The sequence below is a fragment of the Nycticebus coucang genome, chromosome 2, assembly GCF_027406575.1.
Source record: "Nycticebus coucang isolate mNycCou1 chromosome 2, mNycCou1.pri, whole genome shotgun sequence".
NCBI lineage: Eukaryota > Metazoa > Chordata > Mammalia > Primates > Lorisidae > Nycticebus > Nycticebus coucang.
The window spans coordinates 177,471,032-177,498,104 of record NC_069781.1 but is presented as its reverse complement, the minus strand read 5'-3'; the positions used below and the strand labels follow the sequence as shown (position 1 = coordinate 177,498,104).

Below are 27,073 nucleotides of genomic sequence, written 5' to 3'. Positions count from 1 at the left end.
TGCCCCAAGGCCTGTTTGTTAACTGTCATTTTTTAATAGCTCGCTAATAGGGTTCCTTCTCTGTATGTCCATCCTAGCAGAGTCCAAGCTAAGAGGCTGCTTAGTGTGGACGATTGTAACACCCTACTGATAAGTCTGTACACCCTCATGCTTCCTGTCCTGGAATCCAGGCAGGCAGAATGATCTGCTGGAAATGCAACTCTGATCAACTCACCCCAAACACACAGAGCTCTGATGGCACCAGATCACTCTGGTGAACAGTTGAAATCCTCAGGGTGGCCTGTAAGGCCAGTACAGCCTGACCTCATCGCGTTCCCACATCACACCTCCTCCTGCAGTGTAGCCCCCCAGCTTGCTCTCATGCTTATACCTGCCACAGGGCCTTTGCACGTATCCACCCCTCTGACTGGAACAATGTCCCTCCTCCTGGCTCCCGTAACTCTTGCTCTTCTTTCAGGTTCCAGCTCAGCCATCACTTCCACAGGCAAGTCTTCCCTCACCTTTCCGTCTGGTCACAGGTCTCTCTCCTCCCTGGCACCATGCATGCCTCCCTTCTGGAACTTACCACCGTTGTTAGTCTACAGTTGTCTGTATAGTAATTTGTTAAATATCCTATTTCCCCTCCTCCCCCAACATTAGACTATAAAGTTCTTGAAGGTATAAAGACTGCCATTCTATCAATTCAGTAAACATTTGTTAATTCTTTTACATGAAAGGTTTTGGACCAGAGGCTACAAGGAATACACACCTGAGAAGTATATTTTAGCTCTTAATGGATTGCGTTAGTTATCTATAGTTGTATAACAAATTGCTCTAAACTTACTGTTTTAAAGCAGCAGATATTTATTCTCTTTTCCTATACTAAGGACCAGTTATTTGACTGTGGTATAGTGAGCAGGTGGCAGAAGGGCCCAAGGGGCTGTGCTCATTTTGGAAGAGCCATATTCCATTTTAGATTTCCTGTCCGCAAAGCCTACACCCTTTCTGACTGGCCACACAGCAGTGAGTCACCCTGAATGCCCAGGCACCCAAGAGAGATAGTGTGATAAGTTTGGACAGTGTCAGCTGCAGGACTGTGATTGGAGGGGGTCAGGGCTGCAGGGTTGGTTCATTTGGTGCTCAAACTTCAAGGTCCTGGATGGTGCTTTTTCCTCTGCACCTAGCATGTGTGTGTCGGGCGCCTAGCTTTGGGCCCTGGCTCTGTCATAAAGCCCGCAGTCTGGCAGGGAAGACCACCGTTCCTGTAGACTGCTGTTGATAGAAAGCCCTGGTATGCTGAGAGGCGGCCTGGCCCCCAGTGAAGGACGTGGACCCCAGAGTACAACTTTCTGAGACCAAGTCCAGTTCCACACGTACCTGCAAACCACTCCCACTCACTGCGCTTTGGTTTCTTCATTAATAAGATGGGACTTGAGCCACATAACTCCCCCATAAGGCTAAGTGTGTTCATATATTAACGCAGCGCTTCTCAAACCTGAACGTGCATAGAAATCCCTGGGGTGGGGGGTCCTGTGAACGTGCAGTCTCATTCTGCAGTTCAGGGCTGGGGCCTGGGAGTCTGCATTTCTAGCCAGCTCCCGGGGGAGGCAGTTCTGCTGGTCTGAAGGCTGCACCCTGAGCAGAGAGGGGTGGAAGTGCTCAGGCAGCTCCTGACCTGCAGCACATGTTCTGGAGCCCTGGGTGACCCGGTGGCGTCTTATAGGTCTGTGTGCCAGTCTGTCTGTGTGTACCTTGGCTGCTAGTTGGTTTGACCTGTGAGGAAGCTGAGTTTTGTCGAGATAGAGACTAGGAGAGGCTACTGATTTCACCCAAGATCCCAAGGCAGTGTGCTATGGAAGTGGGGATTGTGGGTGTGGCCCTGAAGTCCTACATCGATCCCCAGGAGCCCCCACCATCATCGTGCTTCATTATCTCAGCGGGAAACTCCGTGCCAGCCTGTCTCTTAGCGCTGGCTCTGCCGCTTACTCATTGTGTTGCCTTGAGACAGCCACCTCTCTCTCTGAGCCTCGCCTCCCCCTTGTGTGAAACGGAGCCAGTAATAATGCCCAGCTCACCTGGGGAGATGTGGGGCTCTAAAACTCACAGATGTGTGCTCTGTGAATTTCAGGCTAGTCCAAAAATGTTCTCTTTGTCGGAGGAGATGAGCAGCCTGACTGCTTCTTCAGGGCGTGAGCATGACCCCACCTTCACAGCAGCCCAACTTTTCAGTCTCCCGGATGGTTTTTGTAGGTGCCTCTAGAGAGGGCCCTGTAAAGGCTTCTGGGCAGTGAGCTGGCAGCCTGGCTGAGTTTCTCCGGAAGCTGGGGGAAAGTGTCATAAGAGAGGTACTGTGTAATTGAGTGGGCAGTTACTGGGTAATCTCCTGTACCCCAGGCCCTGTGCTGGGCTCCGGGAATACACAAAAGAGTGGGTCACAAGAGAGCTGTTACTCTGGTTTTGTTAAGATCATTGTCGAACAGTGGTGAACGCATGAAAGGCAGGGAAAAAACAAGTAGATAAAATAGGATGAGACAGTCGATTGTATGATAGATGAAGAAAGGAAAGGGGTCACTGAGGCATAAGGGGGTGCGGGTACTTGTTCTGCATGGGGTGGGCCACAGGAGGATGCCAGGAGGAGGGGGGAGGGCAGTACTTGCTAGGGAAGTGGGGAATATGGGTTTAGTGTAGGCAGGGCACTCAAGGATGGCTGAGGGGTCAATGGCGGGGGAGGGCTCTGGGCTCTCCTATCAGTGTCCCACCTGTCAGTCATTCCCTGGGCAGGTCACCTGCTCTGGAGCTGACTGCTATCCTCCCCTGTGTGTGGGAGGCCCGGGCTGGACAGTGGGGATTTGCATTGGCAAAGTGCAAAGTCCAGGTGTTTTGGGGAGTAAGACCAGGGTTTGAATCTGCCTCCAACACTTAACCAACTGTGTGGCCTTGAACTAGTGTCCTCAGCTCTCCGGGCAGCTGTTCCCTGCTCTCTGGACAGCAGTAAGAATAGTGCCCAATCCCTGGTGGTGTTAGGAGGCTGGAGCCTACCTAGCAGGATCTGAAGTAGGTGTTCATGGCTGCGTAGCACTCATGGGTCTTAATCGCTTACCCAGGGCACCTGGATCTGTCTCCCAAATTCTGTCCATTCCCAAATCCCACCTGCCCCACACAAGGTCATGGAGCACTAAAAACGCACAGGGTGCACTTGGAGCAGGTGCATGCTGGAGATAGGGTGACCTTGCCACATGACGCTGAGGTGGCCAGCATAGGCCTTCCATGTCAGATGTCACCTTTGGTAGCATGAGGAGGAGAAACAAGACATTCTGTGTCCAGAACTCCCCATGCCTCACCGGAATGTGAACTTGCAGGTGGCCACAGCATAACCTTTCCTTTTGTTTATTCTTCACTCTACCCTTTGAAAGTGGGTGCTATGATCCCTCACTCCATAGGCGAGGAAATGGAGTGTAACCAGTATGGCTTGGGTCCCATGGCAAGTCACTTGCAGAGCCAGAATTTGGACCAGGGTCGTGGAACTCCAGTAGGTTTTGGAACCCAGGTCTGGTTCTGATGTCAAAGTCCACACCCTATGTGCCACCTGTCAGCGCGGTGAGCATGCCGAGCTAAGGATGAGCAAGAATAGAATTAAACCAAGCCGTGTAGGGATGGCCTGTGCACCTCACCTGGCTGTGCTCATGGCCATTTTTATACACCTTATAAAGGGTAAATAAGGAAGTGCCAGAAGATTTGCAGAGATTTACCAGGGCTTGAGTGATGCCACACTAGGCTTCTGGATTTGCAGCCAGTGACCACAACCATGTTCGGATCAGAGCTCTTTTGCCCACTTGGGGGACAGTGCTGGCGAGCTATGGCTTTGATAAGCGTCCCTCTCCCTGGTCTGGACGTGCACTTGTGTCCAGGGGAGGCACCTGTGCATAGGCAGAACCAGGTTTGCTTACCTTTTCTCTTAGGGGTCAGGCCTGTGACCGGTTTGCAGTGTGAAAGCCCTGGGGTTCCAGAGTAGTCCCTTGACCTCTACAAATTCATCTCCGCCTGTAGATCATGAAAGAAGTCCGCCGCGCGCTCTGCAACGCAGCCACAGATGACAGCAAGCTGCTGCTGCTCAGTGCGGTGGGCAGCGTGTTCTGCAGCGGCCTAGATTACTCCTACCTACTGGGCCGGCTGTCCAGCGACCGGCGGAAGGAGAGCACGCGGATCGCGGAAGCCATCAGGTGAGGGCAGACGCTGTGGGGTCCTGCTCGGGGTGACCAGGTGAAAACACGGGCTGCTTAGTTAGAGTTCGAATTTCAGACAGTGAAGAATTTTATTCTTAGCGTAAGTTTATTTCATGTAATATTTGGGACTTATTTAAATGAACGAAATTGTTGCTTATCTGAAATGCAAATTTTAATTGGGTATCCTGCGTTTTATCTAAAACCCTAGTTCTGCCAAAATTAGGAATGCTTTGCTGGGTTAGATCCCAGTTTCGTTCTTTGGATCAAAAAGAGATTTTACTTCTCATGAAGGCCCGTGTCTGGCAAGCCTAGGCTTTGCCCACACTCCCCCCACCCTCTGTCTAGTCTTTTTTATGTCCCGGAACTGCCGTGGCTTAGCAGTGAGGGATTTGTTTACAGACCCGATGGGGTGGGGTGTGTGCCCCTGTTTCTTATTGTCTTTAGGGCAAAAGTTGGCATCCTGGGGTGACTTCTACTTTCAGCAGTCAGTATGCCTTTTGGGACACAGCAGGGTAGTTATTTCCCATTCTTACAGATACGTCAGAGGCAAGTGAGTGTGATTTTAACTTCTGGGGCTGTGTGGCTGGTTTATAGCTGTCACTCACTGTCCACCCTAGAAAGGGCTGAGGAAACAGACAGGAGTCACGGTTGAGGCATGGCCCCCGGTCTCATCAGAAGGACACTTACTCTATGGGGTGTCCTGGAGCCTCAGGCCACGTGTCAGGGACCTCCTGGGGCCTCCAAACTCACTGCTCTATGAACATCCACATAGAGGCAGATTCCTGTGTGCCCGTGGGGGGCTCCGAGGGGACGTAGCGTCTCTAAGAGGTGACACCAGCATGCTGTCGTGTGTGGAATCCTGAGTTCCTCTGCAGGGTGAAGCTCCACTGGATTCTCTGCTTCAAATGCCTCTGTGCATCCTGCTGCAAACCTCGCCGGAAGAGACACAAGGAACCTGAGTGCCGTTGGGTGAAAAGGCATCACGGCTGTGCCACATGGGGCTCCGTGGGTGAAGACCAGGCCTGGTGTCTCCATGGGGGTCTGCACTTTGCTTGGTCCCAGCTGTGTCTTCTTGCTAATACCTTTTCCCGTGTTTCTCTTCTCATTTATGGGGCCACCACATTCCACTCTGGAAAACCAAGTATTCATTTCTGTGACCCATGGACAGCCCTGGCCCTGGGCTTTACCTGTATTATGAATTTTAGTGGAGGCATCAGCTTATTTCCAGAAGCCCAGAGGCCGCTGTCTAACATAGCTGCGTGTGTGGTTTTCTCTCCACACACGCAGCTCAGGAGCATGCAGACCCCTTGGAGTGCATTCAGTTATGGCTTCCCCCAAAATAGGTCGATGTCCTCAGGCCTGGAATCTGTGTACATGACCTTATTTTGGAAAAAGTATCTTTGCAGATATAATTAAGTTCGGAGTCCCAAAATGAGATCATCCTGGATTAGAGCAGTCTTCAAATCCAGAGAGAACTTTCTTTATAAGAAGACAAGGTGATGTGACAGAAGGGGAAGAGGCTAGAGTGACAACAGCTGTGAGCCAGGCAACACCAAGGAGGGTCGGGAACCACGGTAACTGGGAGAGAGGGCCGTGTTGCCTCCTCCCTCAGAACCTCCAGAAGGAACCAACCCTCCTGTACCCTTTTTCTTTTGAGACCGAGTCTTGCTGTTACCCTCATTAGAGTGCAGTTGTTTTATTTACAGCTCTTGGCAACCTCAAATGCCGAGACTCGGTGACCTTCTGCCTTAGCTTCCCAAGTAGCTGGGACTATAGGTGCCCACTACCACCACCACTCCTGGCTAATTTTTCTATTAACATTTTTTGTTTTTTTTTTTTATTGTTGGGGATTCACTGAGGGTACAATAAGCCAGTTACACTGATTGCAATTGTTAGGTAAAGTCCCTCTTGCAATCATGTCTTGCCCCCATAAAGTGTGACACACACCAAGGCCCCACCCCCCTCCCTCCATCCCTCTTTCTGTTCCCCCCCCATAACCTTAATTGTCATTAATTGTCCTCATATCAAAATTGAGTACATAGGATTCATGCTTCTCCATTCTTGTGACGCTTTACTAAGAATAATGTCTTCCACGTCCATCCAGGTTAATACGAAGGATGTAAAGTCTCCATTTTTTTAATGGCTGAATAGTATTCCGTGGTATACATATACCACAGCTTGTTAATCCATTCCTGGGTTGGTGGGCATTTAGGCTGTTTCCACATTTTGGCGATTGTAAATTGAGCTGCAATAAACAGTCTAGTACAAGTGTCCTTATGATAAAAGGATTTCTTTCCTTCTGGGTAGATGCCCAGTAATGGGATTGCAGGATCGAATGGGAGGTCTAGCTTGAGTGCTTTGAGGTTTCTCCAGACTTCCTTCCAGAAAGGTTGTACTAGTTTGTAGTCCCACCAGCAGTGTAAAAGTGTTCCCTTCTCTCCACATCCACGCCAGCATCTGCAGTTTTGAGATTTTTGTGATGTGGGCCATTCTCACTGGGGTTAGATGATATCTCAGGGTTGTTTTGATTTGCATTTCTCTAATATATAAAGATGATGAACATTTTTTCATGTGTTTGTTAGCCATTCGTCTGTCATCTTTAGAGAAAGTTCTATTCATGTCTCTTGCCCATTGATATAAGGGATTGTTGGCTTTTTTCATGTGGATTAATTTGAGTTCTCTATAGATCCTGGTTATCAAGCTTTTGTCTGATTGAAAATATGCAAATATCCTTTCCCATTGTGTAGGTTGTCTCTTTGCTTTGGTTATTGTCTCCTTAGCTGTACAAACTATTAACATTTTTTAGTAGAGACAGGGTCTTGCTCTTGCTCAGGCTGATCTTGAACTTCTGAGCTCAAGGGATCCTCCCATCTCAGCCTCCCAGAGTGCTGGGATTACAGGCATGAGCCACCGATACAGCCCCTGCATCTTGATTTTTGGACTCCTGCTCTCTAGAACTATGAGAGAATAAATTTCTGTTGTTTTAGGCCCTAAGTGTGTGGTACTTGTTCCAGGGCCCTGGGAAACTAATACAGTCCCCAGGGATATTATCGGCAATTCAGAAAGCTGTATCTTTTTGGGCTCTCCTCTTGGGCAGGGGTCCATCCTGGCACTTGTTCCAGCATCCCAGTGGCCACTCTCCAGGACCCATCCTGAAGAGAGGCTGCTTTCCCCTGAAGTCATCAGGGGTTACATGGTGCAAGCCCTGTATTCAAGAAGGCAGCATGGGCTAGTGGCTGTCCACATGGTGTTTGGAAGCTACCTGAGTTCAAAACCACCTCTGTGCTTGCTGGTGACATGCACCTGTTAGTTCATCTGGAAAATGGGAACCATCAAAATAATTGCACTAGCCTCAGCGGTGGGTTGTTAGGCCAAAGAGTAGTCAGATGTCCCATGTGAAATGCTTGGGCTGTTCCTGGTAATAATAAGCACTTAGGGTAAAAGGAAAGAGTTGTTGTTGTTATCACTGCCGTTGCTTCCAGCCATGAATTCCAGCTAAGCCGTGACCACCGAGTGGCTCCTAGAGACACTTTTGGGGGCCCCAACATGGCATTCACCATGAATGTCTGGTCCTCACCAGTGGGCCGCTCCCTGGCTGACTTGGCTCTGCACTTTGGCAGTGGCAGGGCTGCCTTGTGTGGCTCTGATTAAAGAGAGCAGGTAACTAAGTGGGTCACAAAAGATATGCCAATTGCTCCGGGGGAAACACAGGCATCACTGCAAGCAGAATCTTGTTTCTAAGTCTCCCTTAGGCTGGGAGAATGGGTCACAGATCTTTCTGAGAACCCAGTAGATGAATTACCTGGGATAAAGCAGTGGGGACTGCGTGTCAGGCACTGTGCTGGGGTGCTGCACAGACTATCCCCTCTACTTATTCAGCCCTCTATCTGGGGAGGCGTCCTTGGCTTCTCCATTTTATAGAGGGAGTAAATGGGCCTGTAGACTTGCCCAAGATCTTACCAACTAGTTCAGTAAGATCGAGTTAAGACTTGACCCGAGTCTGAAGTTCCTGATCCTTCTGCCCTGATAGAACAGCCCAACAGCATGGTCAGGCAGAAACCCCCAGGCTCAGGTTGAGCAGAGGTGGCTGTGAGGGCCAGGTCAGCTGGTGGCTGTGGATGCATGCAATGTGGCCATCCCGTAGTCAAGATCAGATACCAGAGCCACAGGGCCTGTAATGCAATATCCTGTTTGCTGTTTGGCTCCTAGTGATAGAGATCTACCGCCTGGGGTGTGAGAAGGATGGGAGGGGGTGGTCTTCCATCCCATTTTTATATCAAAGAAATGAAATGAGTGAAACAGGAGGGGCTAGGGTGGAGGGTAGGAACTCTGCACGCTTGTTCCCCTCTGCCCTCTTAGGGGGTGGGCCCCTGATGTCCTTGCACAGAGCTCAGGTTGGAAAACATAGAGCCAAAGACTCTGGGGTCCTGAATGGGAAGGCTCTGGAAGGTCGTGAGGGCTGTGGTCCCTTCTGCAGTCCATTCCTAAAGGCTGTCATATGGTTGACAGAGGTCAGGTCATGGGACTGAGAGGCCCATGTCAGGCACACAGCAGAGGGACTGTCTCAATGGGCACGGATCCTTTCATATGAAATGTATTCGACAAAGGCAGGATGGTGCATGCACAGGATAATACGCAGGGAATTCAGCACCGAGTGGAAGAGGTGACTCCAGGACTCTTAAAGTCCCTCCCATCTCTGAGATCCAGGATTCTAAAATTGTATGATGGTATTTCAAGACTGGGATGTTTGGCAAAAGTCATCCAAACCCAGGGGTTCCAAGGATCCTGCAAATAGTCCTCACATCCCCTGCAGACTCTGAATTGCATTTGGTGAAAAAGCACTTTCACCAACCAGTGACCTAACCTGAAACCTAACCATAAAGTCAGGAAGTGAAGCCAGGAGATGGGCCCCTTGAAGACCAGATATCAGAGTGTCCCAGTGCAAGGGCTCCCTCTTTGAAGCAGTGTCTTTTGGGGGTCTGCTTTAGTGGGGCCAGCAGTGACTGAGGTGACTCCACCATCTCAGATAATCTGATGCCTCTTAGCTGGGGCAAAAGTGTGTGTGTACTTTTATGATGACTTATATCGATCTTAAGATACTCCCTAGCCCAGGAGCATATTAAGCAGTCTTCTCACCGTTGAATCTGATCCCATCATATCACTGTGACACCCACATCTTTTGATAAGAGTTAAGAGGAGGAAGAGTATCAATTGAGAAGGGATAAATCAGCTCAACATTTGTATTAGTTAAGTATTAGCTGCTATAACAGATAAAACCCAAATATAGCTCAAGTGTGATAGAAATGTACTTCTTAACATATGTAAACCAAAGCAGACATATTTGATCAGCCCATGGTTGTCCTCTGAGTGGGTGACTTGGGAACCCAGACTCCTTCCATCTTGTAGCTCAGCCATATCTTCCAAGACTATCATGCTTATCAAGATGAACAGGCTTAGAGGACTTCACGGTGGGACTTTGTGGGCACTGGGAAATGCTGTATGTGGTTTCTACTCATATTCCATTTGGCCAGCACTTGGTGAAGTCCACACCCAGCTTCAGGGAAGGCTGGGAAATGTGGTTGGCCAGTAGACTCAGGAAAAAAAGGGAAAACAGGTTTGGTGAAGAGCTGGTTCTCCATGGCCATGCCTCTGCAGTCTATATCCTTGTTCTAGGAGACTCGTGTTTATTCAACAAGTATTTACTGAGCAGTAATTCCAATATTGATGAAAGCCAAGCAGCACCCCAGGCAGACCTGTGGGTATCTGTAAGGAGCTAAAGAGGAAGCAGAATCCAAAACTAAACAAGCAAATAATTAGTTAGGGTAATAACAAATTGTGATAACGGTGCTAAGAACTCTCAGAGGTCTGTGTGGCTTACACACAATGAGCAGGGGCTAGAGTGAAGCGAGAGAAACCTGGAGAGGTAAGATGAGGCAGACCAAGTTCAGATCAAGGTCATGGACATTTGGATTTTATTCTTGTGAGTTCTTGGTCATTTCCAGTCACCTTCCAGCTGAGAATAATGAAGGATACAGGATTTACTAGACATCTTGGATCTTTCCTCCATGTCCAGATGAACATTAAAGTTGTATAGGTCTTATAGAGCAACTAGGGAAAAGGCAAAAAGCACTTGAAGGCAAAGGAAATAGAAGTTATCACTGATGGCTCTGCATGTGGTAATCTTGCTTGATGCAGAAGGGCAGGGAGAGAAAATACTGAAGCCTTACACCTGCAAGAGAGTCCAGTATCCTTCCTTAATTTTATTCAAAGCCTCCTTAACACATAGACCCTTGTGGGCATCTTAGAATGACTCATCCCCACTATCTGAAGCTTGTATTCCCTGCTATCACATCGCCCAAAGTGATTAGTCAGCTAAAATTAGAATACCTTCAAGAATGAAGAATTCACACTTTCTGACCCACCACCCCATTCCACCTTCTACCAGAGATGTTAGAATGTTCGTTCTCTCTTTGAATTAAAAACATGCCTCCCTGTAACATCCTCCTTCGGTTCTATTCCTTTTCCTAGTTCTTTGCCCTTACAGGTTGTCTTCCTTGGGATATGTATAGTTTATGCAATTTTGTCAACATCTAGGTTATCCATATGACTTCCTGTCTAAGCCATGGCTTTGGGAAGTGTTAGGAGACATAAGTGGGTATGTGGCTGGGACACTGGGCATGCACTAGGACAATCTGGGCAGACCAGGATGTGTAGCCACTCCATCTGAAAATCTGGCAGCTCTCGGCTCAGTGTCAGGGTGAGTGAAACCTTTGACACCTGCTCACCTCTGCTGACCTGAGGGTGCATCGCAGCCCTTGTGAGAATCAGAGGTGGATGGTGGGGCTCGCAGGCATGGGTCCCTATTAAAGGGGGTCTCGTCTTTTTTCCCAGGGACTTTGTGAAGGCCTTTATCCAGTTTAAGAAGCCCATCGTGGTGGCCATCAATGGGCCAGCCCTGGGCCTGGGCGCCTCCATCCTTCCCCTCTGTGACATCGTGTGGGCCAGCGAGAAGGCCTGGTTCCAGACACCGTACGCCACCATCCGCCTCACGCCTGCTGGCTGCTCCTCCTACACCTTCCCCCAGATCCTGGGCGTTGCACTGGTAAGTCTCCTGCTTCTCAGGTGGCTTCCCTCTGTGATGCATGGATTTGAGTCCTGGCAGGGCCCCTCCCCTTCATGGGGGTCTGTCTCAGCTTCCTCAGCCTCCCTGGAGGCTATGCTGGCTGTCAGATCCGAAGGGAGTAACTGAGCCTAAGAAGATGAAGATGGTCTGTATTTATTGAACACGTAGCGTGTGCCTGGTGCTTAATTCCAGGCACTTTGTATAACATCTCATTTGTTCCTCACAACAGCCTGTTAAGGGCATGTATTAGGGGTAGGTTGTGCAGTGTCATAGACGATCCACATGGTCTCTGTGGTCTAAACCCCAGAAATTTCCTCCTCATTCATCCACAGTCCATCATAGGTTCAGGGGCTGCCCACACTGACTAGGGACCCTGGTGTCCCCATCCAGTAGAGTTGCCTTCACATCCAGCCAGTGGGTAAGACAAGGGAGCCTAGAGGGTCACCCTGAGGTCTTTACAGGCTGTGCCTGCCGGGGGCATCTTTACTCCACTTACAAGGGAGGTAACTTAGGTTTGATTTTTTGTTGCTGAAATCTTGACTTTCCTGCCTGTTAGCTTGCCTCTCACACGTGATGTCCCATCACTGATTCTGTCTTCTTATCCCAAGTTCTTTTCTAAAGTCCTTGCTCGTTACCTTTAAGGTTTGCCTTCAGAGCAGAGCAAGGCATTTTGTGCCTGCCTGTCCCAGGACTCACAATAAGGGCTGTTGTTTGTTTGAGCAAAACTTGCAACTCCCTTGTAACAGCTTGTCGCCAGGAGAAGGGGAGTGAGCATGTCTGGTACCTTCAACTCCTCTAAACCAGAGACTCTGGGGCTCTGAAGTCCTAACTCCCACGAGTGGTCCCATCTATTAGGAAAAAAGAAAAAAAAAACTGCCTTCATTCTGTTGCAGGGGACACCTGTAACCTCCTGTTTGTTAACCCCAGCGGGCCTGTGGTTGACCCCCATATTGTCAACTTGCCCTTCTGGAACAGAGGCTGCTGCAAACTCTTCCCTTGACCCTTTCGTTCCTCGACACCTCTAGCACCACATGGTTGGGGTCTCCTTGACCCCTCCAATATTTAATCTCTGTTAGTCTCCCACAAAGCCTTTGGGTGGGGCTTCTAAATTGAGTTGAGCTTCTTAGTGTGGCTTGGTGTCCCTTTGTGGTCTGGCCTGTCTTATCCATTCAGGCTGCTGTAACAAAACACCTAAGACTGGCCAATTTATAGACAGTAGAAATGTTCTGCTCATATTTCTGGAGGCTGAGAAGCGTGAGATCAAGGTGGGGCCCTTGTCTGGTGAGGCTTCAAAGAGGTGCCTTCTCTTTGCTTCCTCCCGCAGGAGACCGGGGCGGATGGGGCCAGCGAGCTCCCTCAGCCTCTTTTCTAAGGACATAACCTCCCTTCATGAGAATTCCACCCTTATGACCTAATCACTTCTGAAAGGCCCTGACCCTTAATGCCATCAACTTGTGGGAGAAGGATTCGATGTATGGACTTGGGGGGCTCAGACATTTGGGCCTCTCCATGGCCCTTTTCGCGACTTTTCCTGCTTTGTCTCTCACCTCAAGGTTCACAGTGCAGCCACTCCAGAATGTCTGTGGTTCTCTGGTGCAGCTGTGCTTGTCTCAGCCTCTGAACCTTCCTCAGTTTCATCCTCCAGGCCTGGCCGCCATCTTCTCTACCCTGAACCCCCCTTGTCAGGTAGCTCCAAGGCCTGATGAGCTCAGCTCAGGCACGACCTGCTTTCCTGACCCCAGTGGACTGAGCATCCATTGTTCCCTAGATTCCTGGATGGGTCCCTTTGGATTGGGGGTTTGCCTGGGACTTAGTGGCTCCCCCTGGTACTGAGATTTGGCTCAGGGGTGACTGCCTTTTTGATGCTTCCTGTTGTGTCTTTAATATTCTCCATCCTGAAATATGTCCTCTGTGTTGGGTTCTACACTGTGGCCTCACGCTCACTCTGACATGGAGGACAGCTCAGCTTGTCCCACCTGTGCCAGAGGACGAGGCACCTTCATACACGATGATCTCCCTCACCCTCTCAGCATCCTCAGAGCTACAGTATGTTCATTTTACAGATGAAGAAACTGAGGCCCAGCGTGGTATTCCTTCCTTGGTACGACAGGCTTCTTTGCGCTCTCAGTATGTATAGGGCATCATCTTACCTGCTTGAATGCAAAGATGAATAACATGCAGCCTTCACCCCCAGCCATCCTGTCTCCAAGCACATTACAGTATGTGGCTGGCCTGGTGTTTGCACCCCACTTCTGTTTCTTGTCGAGTCTTCATAGTTGTCTAGAGGTGATCATTGGCACCCACTTTACAGATGAATAAAGTACGTCTTGAGAGGTGAAGAGATTTGCTCAGGATCACAGGGCAAAGCAAACAGCAGAGGACAGTGTCTGATCTTAGAGGCAGGGCTTTTCCCTGTAGTTCTCCTGCAAAGACTTGCCTTCCCACCTGGGAGGTAGAAAGCTGCAGAGGTGCATTGCCTGATGTTGTTTTTGATGTGGTTCTGAGGGCCGTATAGATCTGGAGGGTGGCAGGGGGCACCAAAGCGTAGCACCCAGTCCTGGGTGGGGTGGGGCGAGTTCAATAAGGGGGCACTCCCTTGCAGGTCTGGAAGGATGGGGGGCCCCTTTGTCCCTCCTATGTGGGGCTCATTGCTCTTTGATGGTTGTGTGAAATAAGTGGGGCAAGAAGATTGCCGCAGAGGCCACTGTCAGCCCGAAACCTGCTGGCATCACCTTCCCTATTCAGCAGGTGGGGCAGACAAGGCCGTGTGGACGCCGAGGCTGCCCCGTCCCACCAGTGGCAGGGAAACCAGGCGGGCAGGAGCTCACCCAGGAAGTAGACACTTCAATCTGCGCCATTGTGTCTGCCCAGACCCCTTCCATTCCACTCCAGTTCCTCCCCATCTCTTGTGGTCACCAAAAAACTTTAAAATTGTACAGTCTTCTGCCTTCTCTCTTTTGTTTCAATCACTTCTGAAACCCCAAGAATGCTGCCGAGGGAGACATGTCTGCGCTGATGGAGACCCGCCTGGCTCCTTCCACCAAGCTGATTCATTCCCCTAATGTTTCCTGAGATGGAGGCGTTTCTCAACAAGTGACATCCCTATAACTACAGGCGTGCTGGGGACTCATCACTGACCTAATACTCGGGCAGGAAAGATTGTCCTCTGGGTCCCAGAGGTGGGGGACATATGCATAGTCTGGAGGCCTTGAGGCTACTTGGCATTTCAGCACCGTCCCCAGAGAAGGCAGTGCACAGGCAGGAAGGGAGGAGTGGGGGCAGGTGGAAGGCAGGCAGGGACGTGCTGACACCCGTGTGCAGGAGATGGGGTTCATCCTAGAGCAGCGTAAGGACCCCACCACACGGACGTGACTGTTAGGCCCAACTATCAAAGTGAAGATCACCTAAGTTTTAGCTGCTCAGTCTGTGCCTAGGACCTTACCCATGCAGCTCCTCCCAGACCACACAGGACAGCTGCACATTTCAAAGCAAAGGGAAATTCTTTGGGGAGTGGGGTACCAGAAAGCTCAGGTCCTAAGAGCCCAAAGAAAGCAGCATTCTGTCCTTCCCAACTGTGCATTCCCCGTGCCCCGCCCTGAGCCACGGGGAGAGATACGCCTCTCTGCTCTGAGGTTATGATATTATTCAGGACCTGTAGTTCCCAGTGAAACAGTTGAACTGGTTTAAGTTTTGTTGTTGTTTTCTTTAATTTTTTAAAATAAGAACATTATTGGTCCCCTCAACTGGAAAGTCTAGAAGTAGAACTTCTCTTGGAGAGATGAAGCCCAGGAGTTGAAGCACCCTCACTTTTCTCTCTCTTTCCCTTATGGACCCACCTTTCTGCAGCGCAGGGACACAGCCACCCGTGTGGCCCTTGGGCTCCGCTAACATTAACCTGCAAGCAGAGAGAAAGACTCCTTCCCCATGCATGCAGCTGAAACCCCCACAAAAGAGCTTTATTATTTAGGGTAGAGCATCTCTTCATCCCCAGGCCTTTTGTGGTGGCTGGGTCACCAACACAAAAATGTGCCCAGCCCAGGATGCTTGCCCACCACATGGAGATGACACCACAAGTTGGGAGGAGTGTTAGGCAGACAGAGCTGCAGTAAATACGTGGCTCCTTTGGAGAAGTTGATGAAAGCTGTGGCCCCCCTGCTCAGAAGAATGCACAGAGAGCCAATGTTTTCATGCTGTTCCCGGAGCTGCTTCACCCCGGGCTGAGTAAGAGCCCTGTCTTGGTGAGCAGGCACGGTGGCACGTGCCATGCCCAGGACAGGCTGACAGACATGGGCAGAGCTCTGCACCCTCAGCCCTCTCCTCCCTTTGCTTTTTTCAGGCCAACGAGATGCTGTTCTGTGGGCGGAAGCTCACTGCCCAGGAGGCCTGCAGCAGGGGGCTGGTGTCCCAGGTCTTCTGGCCCACCACTTTCAGCCAGGAGGTCATGCTGCGGGTCAAGGAGATGGCATCCTGCAGTGCCGTGGTGAGTTCAGCACCTCCCCTACTGTGGGCTTGTCCTTATCACAGGCCCATTTTATAGATGGGGATGGCAGGGCTCAGAGGGACTAATTGACCTGCCAGAGGTCATGCAGGGAACAGGCAAAGGCCTCTGCACTTTAGCACACACCTGTTCTGGGTACAGACAGCTTACGTCACAGGGATGTGGGGGAGCTGGAGGTGCATTCTCCATCCTCCCCAGGTGGAGGAACCTCACAGGAGAGATTTGTACCTTGGGGCAGGATCACTGCTTTAGAAGTAAGTTTCCTAAATGCACGCAGAAAGAAGCACAAATCATCTCTAGGGCTCCAAGAGAGATAGAAGGGTTGACTCAGCCACAGGATGATGGGAGGGAGCAGGCACGCTGGCCCTGCATATCTTTTCTCCTCCCCACTGAGTTTTGGCCCATGTAAACATCAGCGTTTGGCTCTTTAGACACACTGAAAATAGATAAATAAATAACACCTCCACGCAGTCACTGGGTTTTAATTAGGGTTGATTTTATCTCCTAATGGTGGCCCTGAGCACAGTAGGGAAATACCCTGTGGACAGGCAGGGTGGCCATTCGCTGCTGGAGCCACAGGGACAGTCCCAGGGCTCTGAGAGGTGCTTTGGGAGAAGGCCTCGGATGTGCTGTGTGTTCAAGAAACAGGAGCAGTGGCCAGACCCTTGGCCGGCCCACCCCTCTTAACCTTCCCTTTGCCAGGTCCATCCAGCCCTCATGATGCTCCTGAGTGCCCTCTTAGGGGCACTGGTTGCTCCCCGGAGGCAGGGCAGTGAGGGTCCTGCACTGTCAAAGAGCAGGCATGTGGGCCATGGGCTTTGCTCCTCTCATAGGGATGTGCTTTTGATCTTCCTAATGACTGGGATGACCCATTCGTCTCCCTTTACCTAGAACTGTCCTGGTTTTAGTGCTGAAAATCTACACCCCTGGAAGCCCCATAGTTCTGGGCAAACGGGCCAGCCTCATGGAGAGGCGAGTAGAAATTCTAAGCAGAGCAAACAGCAAGAGTGAGGGTGGAAGCCAGAAGTACAGGGAGCAATGGCCACGCTATGTGGTCATTTGGGACAGGGGTTGCCAGGGGCAGTGTGGCTGAGAAGAAAGATGCCTGCCTGCTGGGGTGGATCCCCTGGCCACCCCACCACCCAACCGAAACTCCATGGAACAAATCCCTTTATTAAAAGGATTTGTTCTGTAAAAATTGGATTCCGTCAAAAGGCCACAGTCAAGGATCTAGAAGGCCATATGGGGTCCCAAGGCCGCAGGTTCCCTACCCCTCTACGGCAGGTGAAACCTGAGGGGAGCAGGCTCTTAGGACAAGAAGTACTCCAAGGAGGGCTCTACTGTCCACAGTTAGCAATTCAGCTTTTGGGAGGGAGGGTTCCGAAGAAAGGAATCCACCCCAACAGAGAGATGCCCATGACCTCTGGAGCCGCTGCTCTGAGGAGACGTTCCCAGGGACGAGGCGGCAGTGGTCTGGTCCTGGTAGCCCTCGTGGGGAGGTTAGCTGCTGCCCCTGCCAGGCCACTGGAGTCAGGGAGTTGTCGTGTTCTCTCTCTCTGAGAGCATTTTGCGAGAGGCTGGTGGAGGCCAGCAAAGGAGGCTCTCAGGAGGCTCGAAGGCCTCAATTCTGGCCGAGCCTCTCGGCTTCCCGCTACACCACCTCCAGGTCGTCCGGCAGCCCTGGGCCTCGTACATCACTGAGTTCTGGGTTCTCCACCTGCAATGCAGGAATGAAAACACTACTGGCAGAGGTGCCCTGGGCAGTCAAGGAAAGGATTCACAGAGAGTACTTGCCATGGAACCTGCTGGTTAATGGCGATTGTAGCAGAATTATTATTATTAATTATTATTATTACTCCAGTTACTGTTACTGTGATCACTATTAACTGTTCTTACTATAACTATCGCTCATCACAGATTACTACTATGAGTATTGCTCTTTACTGTGATCATTGCTATTATTACTGAGTATTGCTCATTAATGTTTGTTATTTCTCATTACTACGATGATATTATTACTGTTATTACTATGAGTATTGCTCATGACTATGGTTATTAACAGGTTTCCTACGATTATTACTCATTGCTGTGACAATTATTACTATGATTGCTGGGACTCTTAGTCACCGCTATGATTATTGTTGCCTGGATTGCTGTGGTTACTACTGTAATTCTTGTTATTATGATCGCAGCAGCCATTACTTGTAACTACCGTGATTGCTGCCATTACGGCCTGACAAGGAGCGTCGCTGTCGGGGTAGGTCCCGTGGGGTCTTCGACAGCCATTAGTTCTCTTTGTCATCTCATTCTGTGTTCGCAGAGATCCTTGACAGATAATGGAAATGAAGTACAAAGAGATTAAAGCAGTGTTTCCCAATCTTTTTGACGGCATCTATAGAAAAGGACACAGTGTTTATGTCACCCTTGGGTGAGAGGCAAGGCTGTGTTCTGGGGTAACATGGACCACACCCAGCTCTCCCAGGGACCACGGGCTCCACGTGCCGATGTACCCAGAGTGCTGCATGGCCGTGCTAGAAGCCTGGCACTAGCAGACGCAGGCTAAGGAGGCAGCCCTGTGTGGCCGTGCACATCAGAAGGATGGCCAGTGCCTCGTAGCTCTGGAGCCAAGTCACTGTGCCCCACTGACCCGGCTTGTCATTTCCCTCAGGTGTTGGAAGAATCCAAATGCTTGGTTCGGAGCTTCCTGAAGTCGGTGCTTGAGGATGTGAACGAGAAGGAATGCCTCATGCTCAAGCAGCTCTGGAGCTCCTCCAAGGGCCTGGATTCCCTGTTCAGCTACCTACAGGACAAAATTTACGAAGTCTGAAGGGCCCCGGCTCCTCCGCCCCAGTGCCCAGGGGCCCCTGACTTCCAGCTCTGCCCTGTGTTTCGGAACTCGGAGCATGTGTCTGCCCCGGCCAAGGAGTTTGTCAAGGTGTCTTTATGCCTAGGGTTGTGTCCATTTCCTCGTGTCCTTTGGTTCCTTCTCATCGGTTTGATTTTATGTGTAACAGATGGGAAACGCAGCAGACTTGGCCTCCCCGCTCCCCGCCCCACCTGGCCAGAGAGCTCACGAGAGCTGTATCTTCCCAGGGCTCTGCCGGGCACGGCTGTCCTTGCCCCACTTGCTGAAATGCGCCGTCATGGTCCAGGGAGGGGAAGGCCACTCCCTCTCGCTTCTGGCTCAGGCTGTGTCTACACAGTGCCTCTGATTTGGAGACGTGGCTGTCATGGCTCTTTTTGGTGATGTTTAGATCAGGTGTTAGGGGATGGTCAATCTTAGGGAATGTCCAGGCCAATGAACAAACCGGTGGTGTCCACCCAGCTTCAGTCTCCTCTCTGATGCAGACCTGTGTGACCATTAGGGCTTGGTCTTCAAAACCCAGTTGAGTGATTTACAAACCCAGATATTGTACATTTAGAAATGTTTTGTTAAATATATATTTTTAAAACAATGTAAGTGGAAATTCTGATAATTTATGTGTACTATATGTAAAGCTAGTTTTGCAAAAATAGTGAACTACTAGGAAAAGTGTCTTTTCTTTAATCGGACTTATTTTATTTATTTATTTTTGTTTATATATTGTGATATCTGTTGTTTGCACAGATTAACTATTTTCATACTGCCCTGGACCAAATCCCGTGCAAGGTTCACGTTGCCTGGTGCATCCTGGCAGTGAACCACCTAGAAGTCAAATTCAGGGAGATGAGACGGACGGACTTCTGTGGATGAAAGGAATGGCTCCCCCCCAAATCCTCTGTGTGTGGAATGGTTCTCAGCTGTAATGATACAAGTTCTTTAGGCTTGATCCTTAGGGGAGATCACCAGAGAGTTTTTTCTTCACTCTGTTGTCTTTAAGGCGATAAAGGCCTTCTCAGCCTGAATGGTCCTGAAACAGACCCTGTCCCTAATTGTGTGACCGTCAGGAATGGGTGGGGGGTAGGCCCTCCCTGGGAACAGCATATTGTCTAGAGGAAGGCCTTCCTTTGAGACAAATGACTACACTCACATTTGAGGGTTCATTTCTTCCACGTGGTTGGCGATTTCTGTTTTTGGCCTTCCATCGAGGTGGGCAGAGTCTCTGCTCTGCTGAGCTGTCTGCAGAGGGTCTGGAAGCCTGAATGACCCATCTTTTTTTTAGTTGTTTACCGATGGGAAGGAGCAGTGACCAGGGGGGATGTCTCCTTGCCCTGGTGCCCCTGGGCTGCAGCTCGCTTTAGACTGTCAGTCTCAAGTCCTTGGATCAGCTTTGGACAGCCAAGGATTTTGGCTGTGGTTTTGGTTTGAGGAGGAAAGGAGACGTGTCAAGGCTAGAACAGAAATGGAAGAGGCGTGTCCCATGTGAGGCTCAAACCCGCTATGGGTCCAGCACCCAGAGATTCCTGCAACAGTGGACTTTTCCACTTCTAGCACAACCTCTGAGTATTCCCAGAAACTCTTTGCTCTCCTGGTCTTCTCGTTTCCTGTTAGGTGTCAGCCTCCCTTGGCCCTTCCTCAGAGAGAGAGGGGAGTGAGGCAGCAAGGGGTGGGCACAGCGGAGATGGGGTGGGCTGTGAGGAAGGCCCATCATAGTTATAGTTCTCTCTCTGGTCTTTTATCTTCTTCTGCGGGTGGCCAGGTGCACCGGGCAGGGCAGATGGAGAGAATTCCTAGCCCTGAGTTGGAAAGAACAGGTTGAATATTGACCCTGGAGTTCCTTTTGCCCGAAATGCTTAGACAAACTTTGGTCCTGTGTATGTGGCAGATACTCTGCTGTTAAATACTCTATAGAAAGAGCCCCTTTTTCTGTTGAGCTTCTGGTTGGGGACAGTTCTGTTCGACATCTGCAGCCGTGGGGTCAGGATTCTAGCTGGAGATGGAAGAAGGTGTTTTAGGAACTCCTTCTGATCAATGTTCACCTTTGTTCCTGGCCAAAAGAACCAGAAATATTTTAGCTTTGGACGTATCATCAAATCTAAACCTCTGACCATTTCAAAGATCTCTGATGTCTAAGTTAGGAATGTGAAGCCATTTCTGAGGTGGAATTCATGCCATTAATGTGTAAGTTCTGGGTACAATGGGGGGCATTATAAAAGACAGTCTGTGTTTTGATTATCTGCATATAGTCAGTTCAATAAGGGTATCCCACCACTTGGGGAAAAGCAAGTGAAATCTATTTGCTACAGGGTAGACTGAACCACCTAATTTTCCACTTTCTGGATAGTTGTTCTGACAATGTATAGATGCAGTCCAGCTAACTCACAGCACATCCATGTGGGATGGAAAAAAATAGACCAGTGGTCGTGTCAAGGTTGATCCCATAGCTTCTTGAGGATAAGGCTGAGACTTTCACTTCGGTACACTCTTCTCTACCCTGGTCTATTCCCACCCCATTTATCACTCTCGGAGCCTGGGAAGGTCTTTGAGGAATTGTGGCTGGTCTTGGCAACCCCAATCCCAGAATTACCTCTGGGTTCGGACAGTTCTGGGTGGGAAATTGAGGGCACCTCTTTCATCCAGGACCCTCCTGGCAGCCTCCTCCCATCCTGTTAGCCATGCATGAGAACTCTTCTTCTCTTTTGGCCTCAACTCCTAAGGATGCTTCACTGCCAATGTCTTTACTGAAACTGTCAGAGTTAACAGCTCTGCTCTGAGAACTTTTTGGAGAACTTCTGTTAAGGTGGTCAGACCTCCTGGCCACTTGGAAGCCACAGCCTAATTAATAATACACTCAACACGTCCTGCCGAGCGTAGAAATAACGTCTGAGGGTAAAAACTATACAAATGACTTGCTCAGAACGAAACTGGATAACTATGAGATGGTAGTTTAAAATTGATTTACAATGTTTTTCTTGTTTGGTATAGATTAAACTAGGAAATGTTCTCTCTGAAGCATGAAACTCTATTCTTCCCCTATGAAGTTTAGTACAAGAATGGAGGATTAATAATCACAATAGACTTTGAACAATGCAACTGTATTTCTGAATATCCACATTTAAAAATAGCCTCGACTGAATGCTGAATTGCATTTCCCATTATTAATTGTCGGTTTAAAAAATTTTGTAAACTTTTTTTAATTTGCAATTTAGTCACATCCATGAAATTTTCCAATCTCGTTTCTGTGGGAATTTTTTAACAAATGAGAAACAAAACAGAAATGTCTTCAAATCTTCTTAAGTGAGTATTTAAAATGCAGAATTGCTTCTCTTTTGTGTTTTCTGTATTCTGATACTTAGATCCATTGTATATATTCGTCTAGGCACACTCACTAATATACACAGTATTTAAGACTCTAAATGAGATTTCTTAAGTATTTTGTTTTATTCTCTGTAAATGGTTTTGTATAATCTTTAAAAATCTATACTTTGCCTTTGTAGATATTTAAGGGAAACCATTTGGGGATGTCTTGCATGTATATTTTTGTTGTAGATAAGTGTTGCTTAGTTATTTCTTCAGATTTTGGTTGAAATGCTTACATACTTTAATACAGTATCTATTTTCAGAATATAAACTTTTATATTTCTGTGATAAGTTAGGATATGCGTTTTAGGCAATCTTTTCCATTAACATCACTTGTTTCAAAAAATTGCATACTAGTTTGGTGCCAATTTTTTTTCTTCATTAGAATCTAATGCTCTTATCTTATTAGAGAGCAGGTTGATTTTCTCTTTCTTGAAGTAACTGAGTTTGAAGTATAATTTGAAAATGTGTTGAGTTTGTGAATAAGCCTTACCATTAGAATCAGTAAATTTCCCAAACTTTGCAACTACACAACTACATGTGTAGGTTAAGATCTCCCCATAAATTCTCACCGTGTGGCAGTTGGTGGAGTTTGTGAACAGAGCCTTAAGCTTGTTGCAAAAAAAAAAAAAAAAGGGTAATACGGGTTGTTTCCTCCGTAATTCGTGGCTAACCTGAAGAGTTTGGTTGAGTTGATGGCGGCAGGGACCAGATACACATCTTGGTGATTGTCTTTGGCTCTAGGAATGGACCAAGGACAGGTTTTCTGGAGCCACCTTCATATTAGTCACATGGTTTAGACACAGTTATAGGGAAGGCTGCTGGCCCATCATTTGTTTTGAACAGATGGCATTTCCCACTCCTTCTCCTGGCAGCTGGGGTCAGCACTCCTTGCGAGATGCTAACAAAGTTTACATACACGTCTTACTGTGTAGACAATCTGAAGTCGATTTTAGTTACACCATCGGCATTCCCATGCATCAGGGTCTCAACACTGATGTGAGACCCATGTGTGTGTGTCAAGCCATCCTGAACTGCAGTTTAGCAGGGCCAAGGAAAAGTAGCTGCAAGGCGTACATATCAGCTGAGTCAGTCTACCCAGGGCTCTTTTAACAGAGCATAAGTCACAGAGCTCATCTGCACTGGACCCACTGTGTCTGGGATCTAATAATACCAACTAGAATTTATATCGAAACTTTATAAATTATGATTCCTTTTCGTTCATGCTTTAGTAGTCCAGGGCTATAGTATGGCTAAAGTCAAGTTATTTGGTCCATCCCTAGTAAGTGCGTATAAAGTCAGCTCATCAGCCCCGAGGATGGATATCAGCTTCACGCTTTTGCTGTATGTATGACGGTCAGGAAATCCTTATCTCGTTAGAGCTGCAGCTCCGCTGGGTTGACCTTACCTCATTGACCCATCTTCTTGCCTGTTGTTGGAGCTCATCAAGGTGACCCTGAGAAGTTTAGAAGGTGTAGAATTTTCCATCTCATATTTAACTTGTCCCTGTGCCATTAGCCCCAGCATTTGAAGTCCTTTGCCATGTCTGCGTGTTGACAGGATTGTGACAATATTGCCTTTCATAAAACCAAGGACCAAAGAATTCCATTATTCCAGTGAAGCATGAGTTTCCTAGACCATGGGCATGTCTACATGGAGATGTGCATGCTGGATGGTGCAGAGAAACTGCTCACTTCCACCAACCTCATGCTCCCCCTGGCTGGCCGTGCAGAGGGGTATTAGTTGTCCCATTGAGAAGGCTCTGAAAGATGAGTTTCTTGGTTGAAACTCACTATCTCAGGTGGATATTTCTGCTATGTAGTCCCAAGCCTTTATCCATGTCATAAAAAGGGGAGGTCTGGCATTCCTCCAGGTTATCTGCCCAATGTAGACCCTTCCATCTGAATATGAACCTCCAGCATGTATTTTTCAGAGACATGAACACAGAACAGCAGAATCCTGTAATTGCCAAATTTCTGCCTCTTACTCTTCTACTACATCAACCCATTTCAATTCCTGTTGGGTATGAGAAGCATTTTTTTCAACGCTCATACGAGGTGATGCTCCATTCTCATTCATGATGAAATCATTGATTCTTTAACCAGCGGAGACATGGCTGATGCTGAAAAAGTGGTGTTCTTGTGGTAAGGCTTATTACCAAACTTCTATAAGGAAGCAGGCTACCAAAAACTTAATCCAGCCTATCCTAGGAGTGTTTGGATTTGACCATGGATGTAGCACACACACCAAAACTCCCCAAGACCTTTGCAAAAATTAGGCTACTTGTTTTATTTTGCCAGATTATCACGGGAGAGACTTTCACTAGTTCTGAACATTTGTAAGTATGAGTACTTCATAGGATTATAAAGCAGGTGACCCTTTCTCACGTTGTAAATATTTCCCAAGACTGGGTGCAGTATCGAGGGATAATAATCTTCTGATTCATCAAATGCTGACTGTCTAGAGCAAATTGTACACTCTCTTTGTGAATGGTCCTGTAACATGTATGAACACATTTCTGGGTGCCTTAGAAGTTGTATTTTTCATGTGTGCTAATACGCAGTATTTATACATTGTGAGAAGCTGCTTTGAATAAAAAGGTTGAAACTTCGTCTCTATTTGCTGTGCTCCTCCTTTCACGGGCTGCTCTTTAAGTTCACGGACATGTTCTGTGGTTTCTGAACAGAGACGTGTCTGGTGGCTCCTGAGGGTTGAGGCATCTGGTATTTCTAGGTTATATCTGGGTCCTGGGGTGCATGGGCACCGGACACCCCCACCCTGACCTGGCAGTCACTGGGCCAGGTGACAGAAATGGGGGCACAGGAATGATTTTTCAGGGTATCGATACCAGCATTTACCCCTTCCCTGGTGTGCCCAGAGACTTTCCTTATACCGGTGGCTCCCTCCTTGTAGATAAACCTCTGTGGAGCCTGATCTTGTATAATCCAAGTTGCCCTGCATGGTTTACAATGATACTTGTCACTATGGACTTTTGCGGTCCTTGTACAGACATGCTCCCATTACTTTGATCGTCACAACGTGGCTCTTACAGGGCGCCCTGATGAGGACCCCTGGCTTCCAGGGCCTGGCCTCAGAGGGATTGTGAGGGCTGCAAAAAAGAGTAAGGGGAAGTCTTTCGTGGGGGAGGGGGGTTGTATCAGGAATTCTGATAAAGGGATTTGCACAAGACTTTTGATCCCTTCATCCATCATCTTCCTATCTGTCTGTCCTTTTGTCCATTCATCCAATATCTGCAAATGCCCTGTCTGCCTGATGAGCTTCCTGGGTGCCAGAACATGCAGATGACTTGGCCAACCCCAGTGATGAAGGAGCTCGGAGTTTAGAAGTATTAGAAAGGTGAGTAGGAGGAGTGAGGTCCTGGGTCTGTTTTGAAGGCAGATGGAGGTTTGCAAAGGGATGGAGTACAGAAGAGAGAACAGGGGCCATGGGTGAGCCTGGGACTTCAGGCCTGAGCAACCAGAAGGTGGAAATTTCCTCTAGATGTGGCTGGGACAGCTCTGGGATTTGGGGAGCAGGTCTGGGAAAGAGTTCCAGGAGTCCCTCTGAGCCCTGGTATCACAGACGCTGGGTGTTTGGCTTTGCTCAGCCTTTGGGGACAACTGCACCCACCTCTGGAGGCTTTTGAGTGATTAAAGGATATTTACATATATGCATGCATTTAAATGTGTCCATGTGTAGATACATATGTGACATTTTATACATAGGAAATTTATTTCAGTACAGAAGTGACATTGGTATATAAAATTAGATTATAACATATAGAGGTTGGCATATAGTCATTTTTAATGACTAAATGAAATTTGCACCAGAGATTTATATGTATATAAATGGGGTTAGCAGTGTTTACCATAGTTGCTAACAAAACAGTTACTGTTTAAGGATTAAATGAGATTTTTGTATACAGTAGAATTGCTATAAATTTGCCACCCAAGGGACTATAACAAAGTGGTCAACGTACAGAGATGGTGAATAAGGAATGAGGCCTGCTGTACTGGTAAGTCCCTGGGGGGCATGTCCGGTCTATGAAAATTAGGTCAATTTAAGGAGGTGGTCAATGCAGGGAGTTCAGCTATGGAGGTTCTGCTGTATACTGTATATGTATAAGTGCAAGGTCTTGTATATAAGATTTATCTACATTAGATTATATATGTCATGTGTAATTTTTAGTACAGTTGGAACATAATGATTAAATCATGACTCTAATGATTTAATGTGATTTATATGTATGTGTGTATATGTGGGGTTTTATGTATGTGAGATTTATACAAATGTATGAAGGATAGCTATACAGTGTGGATGAAGTTTGCATGCAGTTCAAAATCGTTTAACATAATAAACCCACACAATCTTTATGTCCACCCTGTATATTTAAATGAGATTAAATACACATGCACAAGAGATTTTTGTCTGTCTATAAAATGTTAAGGACAGTTGTTGGCACGTAGTTACTCTGTGATAATTAAACGAACTTTAGCTATATGCATGCAATTCTGTATCAGACTTATTTGAAAACATGACATTAGATAGGTGCATGCGTGTATACCTGTACAACAAGCGCACGCACACACCCACACACACACATATCTCTAGGATGGTTGGTGCAGGATTGCTACATAATTGATAGCAGCCGGGTTAGTACCTGCACAGGTGAATGCCATGGGCAGGGCTGGGTCACACCAGTCGCGGGTGCGTTAGTGTGAACAGATGCTGTTCTGGGCATAGCTGAAGCAAGGCCCAGGAGAAAGCTGGGCATAACATGGCAAAGCCTTCTTGGTTTCCCAGGGAAAGACCTGCAAGTGGAGTCTTTGCTGGGTGCCAATTGGGGCATTGTCCCCCCAGAGAAACTCCTGGCTGGGGGCTGTGGCACGTCTCTTCCTCTGTGGGCGTCAGGTCCCGTCTGTATGTGGGGCTCACACCACCCCTCCCAGGGTGGCTGAGAAGATCAAGTGTGTGTGTGTGAGACTTGGTGCCCTGTCCCCCAGGGAGTCTGTGAAGCAGCATCCCAAAGA

At 48.3% G+C, this 27,073-nt stretch overlaps 1 protein-coding gene across 1 annotated transcript in view; it reads left to right on the top strand.

The window, feature by feature from the left end:
- Window positions 1-24,658, top strand: part of CDYL2 (chromodomain Y like 2) — a 184,475-nt gene extending 159,817 nt beyond the window's left edge. Inside the window, exons 4-7 of the mRNA XM_053609004.1 lie at window positions 4,027-4,199; window positions 11,094-11,304; window positions 15,662-15,805; window positions 18,492-24,658. Of these exons, the coding sequence (XP_053464979.1) occupies window positions 4,027-4,199; window positions 11,094-11,304; window positions 15,662-15,805; window positions 18,492-18,650 (687 nt within the window). The 3' untranslated portion in view covers window positions 18,651-24,658. The remainder of the gene's footprint in view (window positions 1-4,026; window positions 4,200-11,093; window positions 11,305-15,661; window positions 15,806-18,491) is intronic.
- The last annotated feature ends 2,415 nt before the right edge of the window (window positions 24,659-27,073 follow it).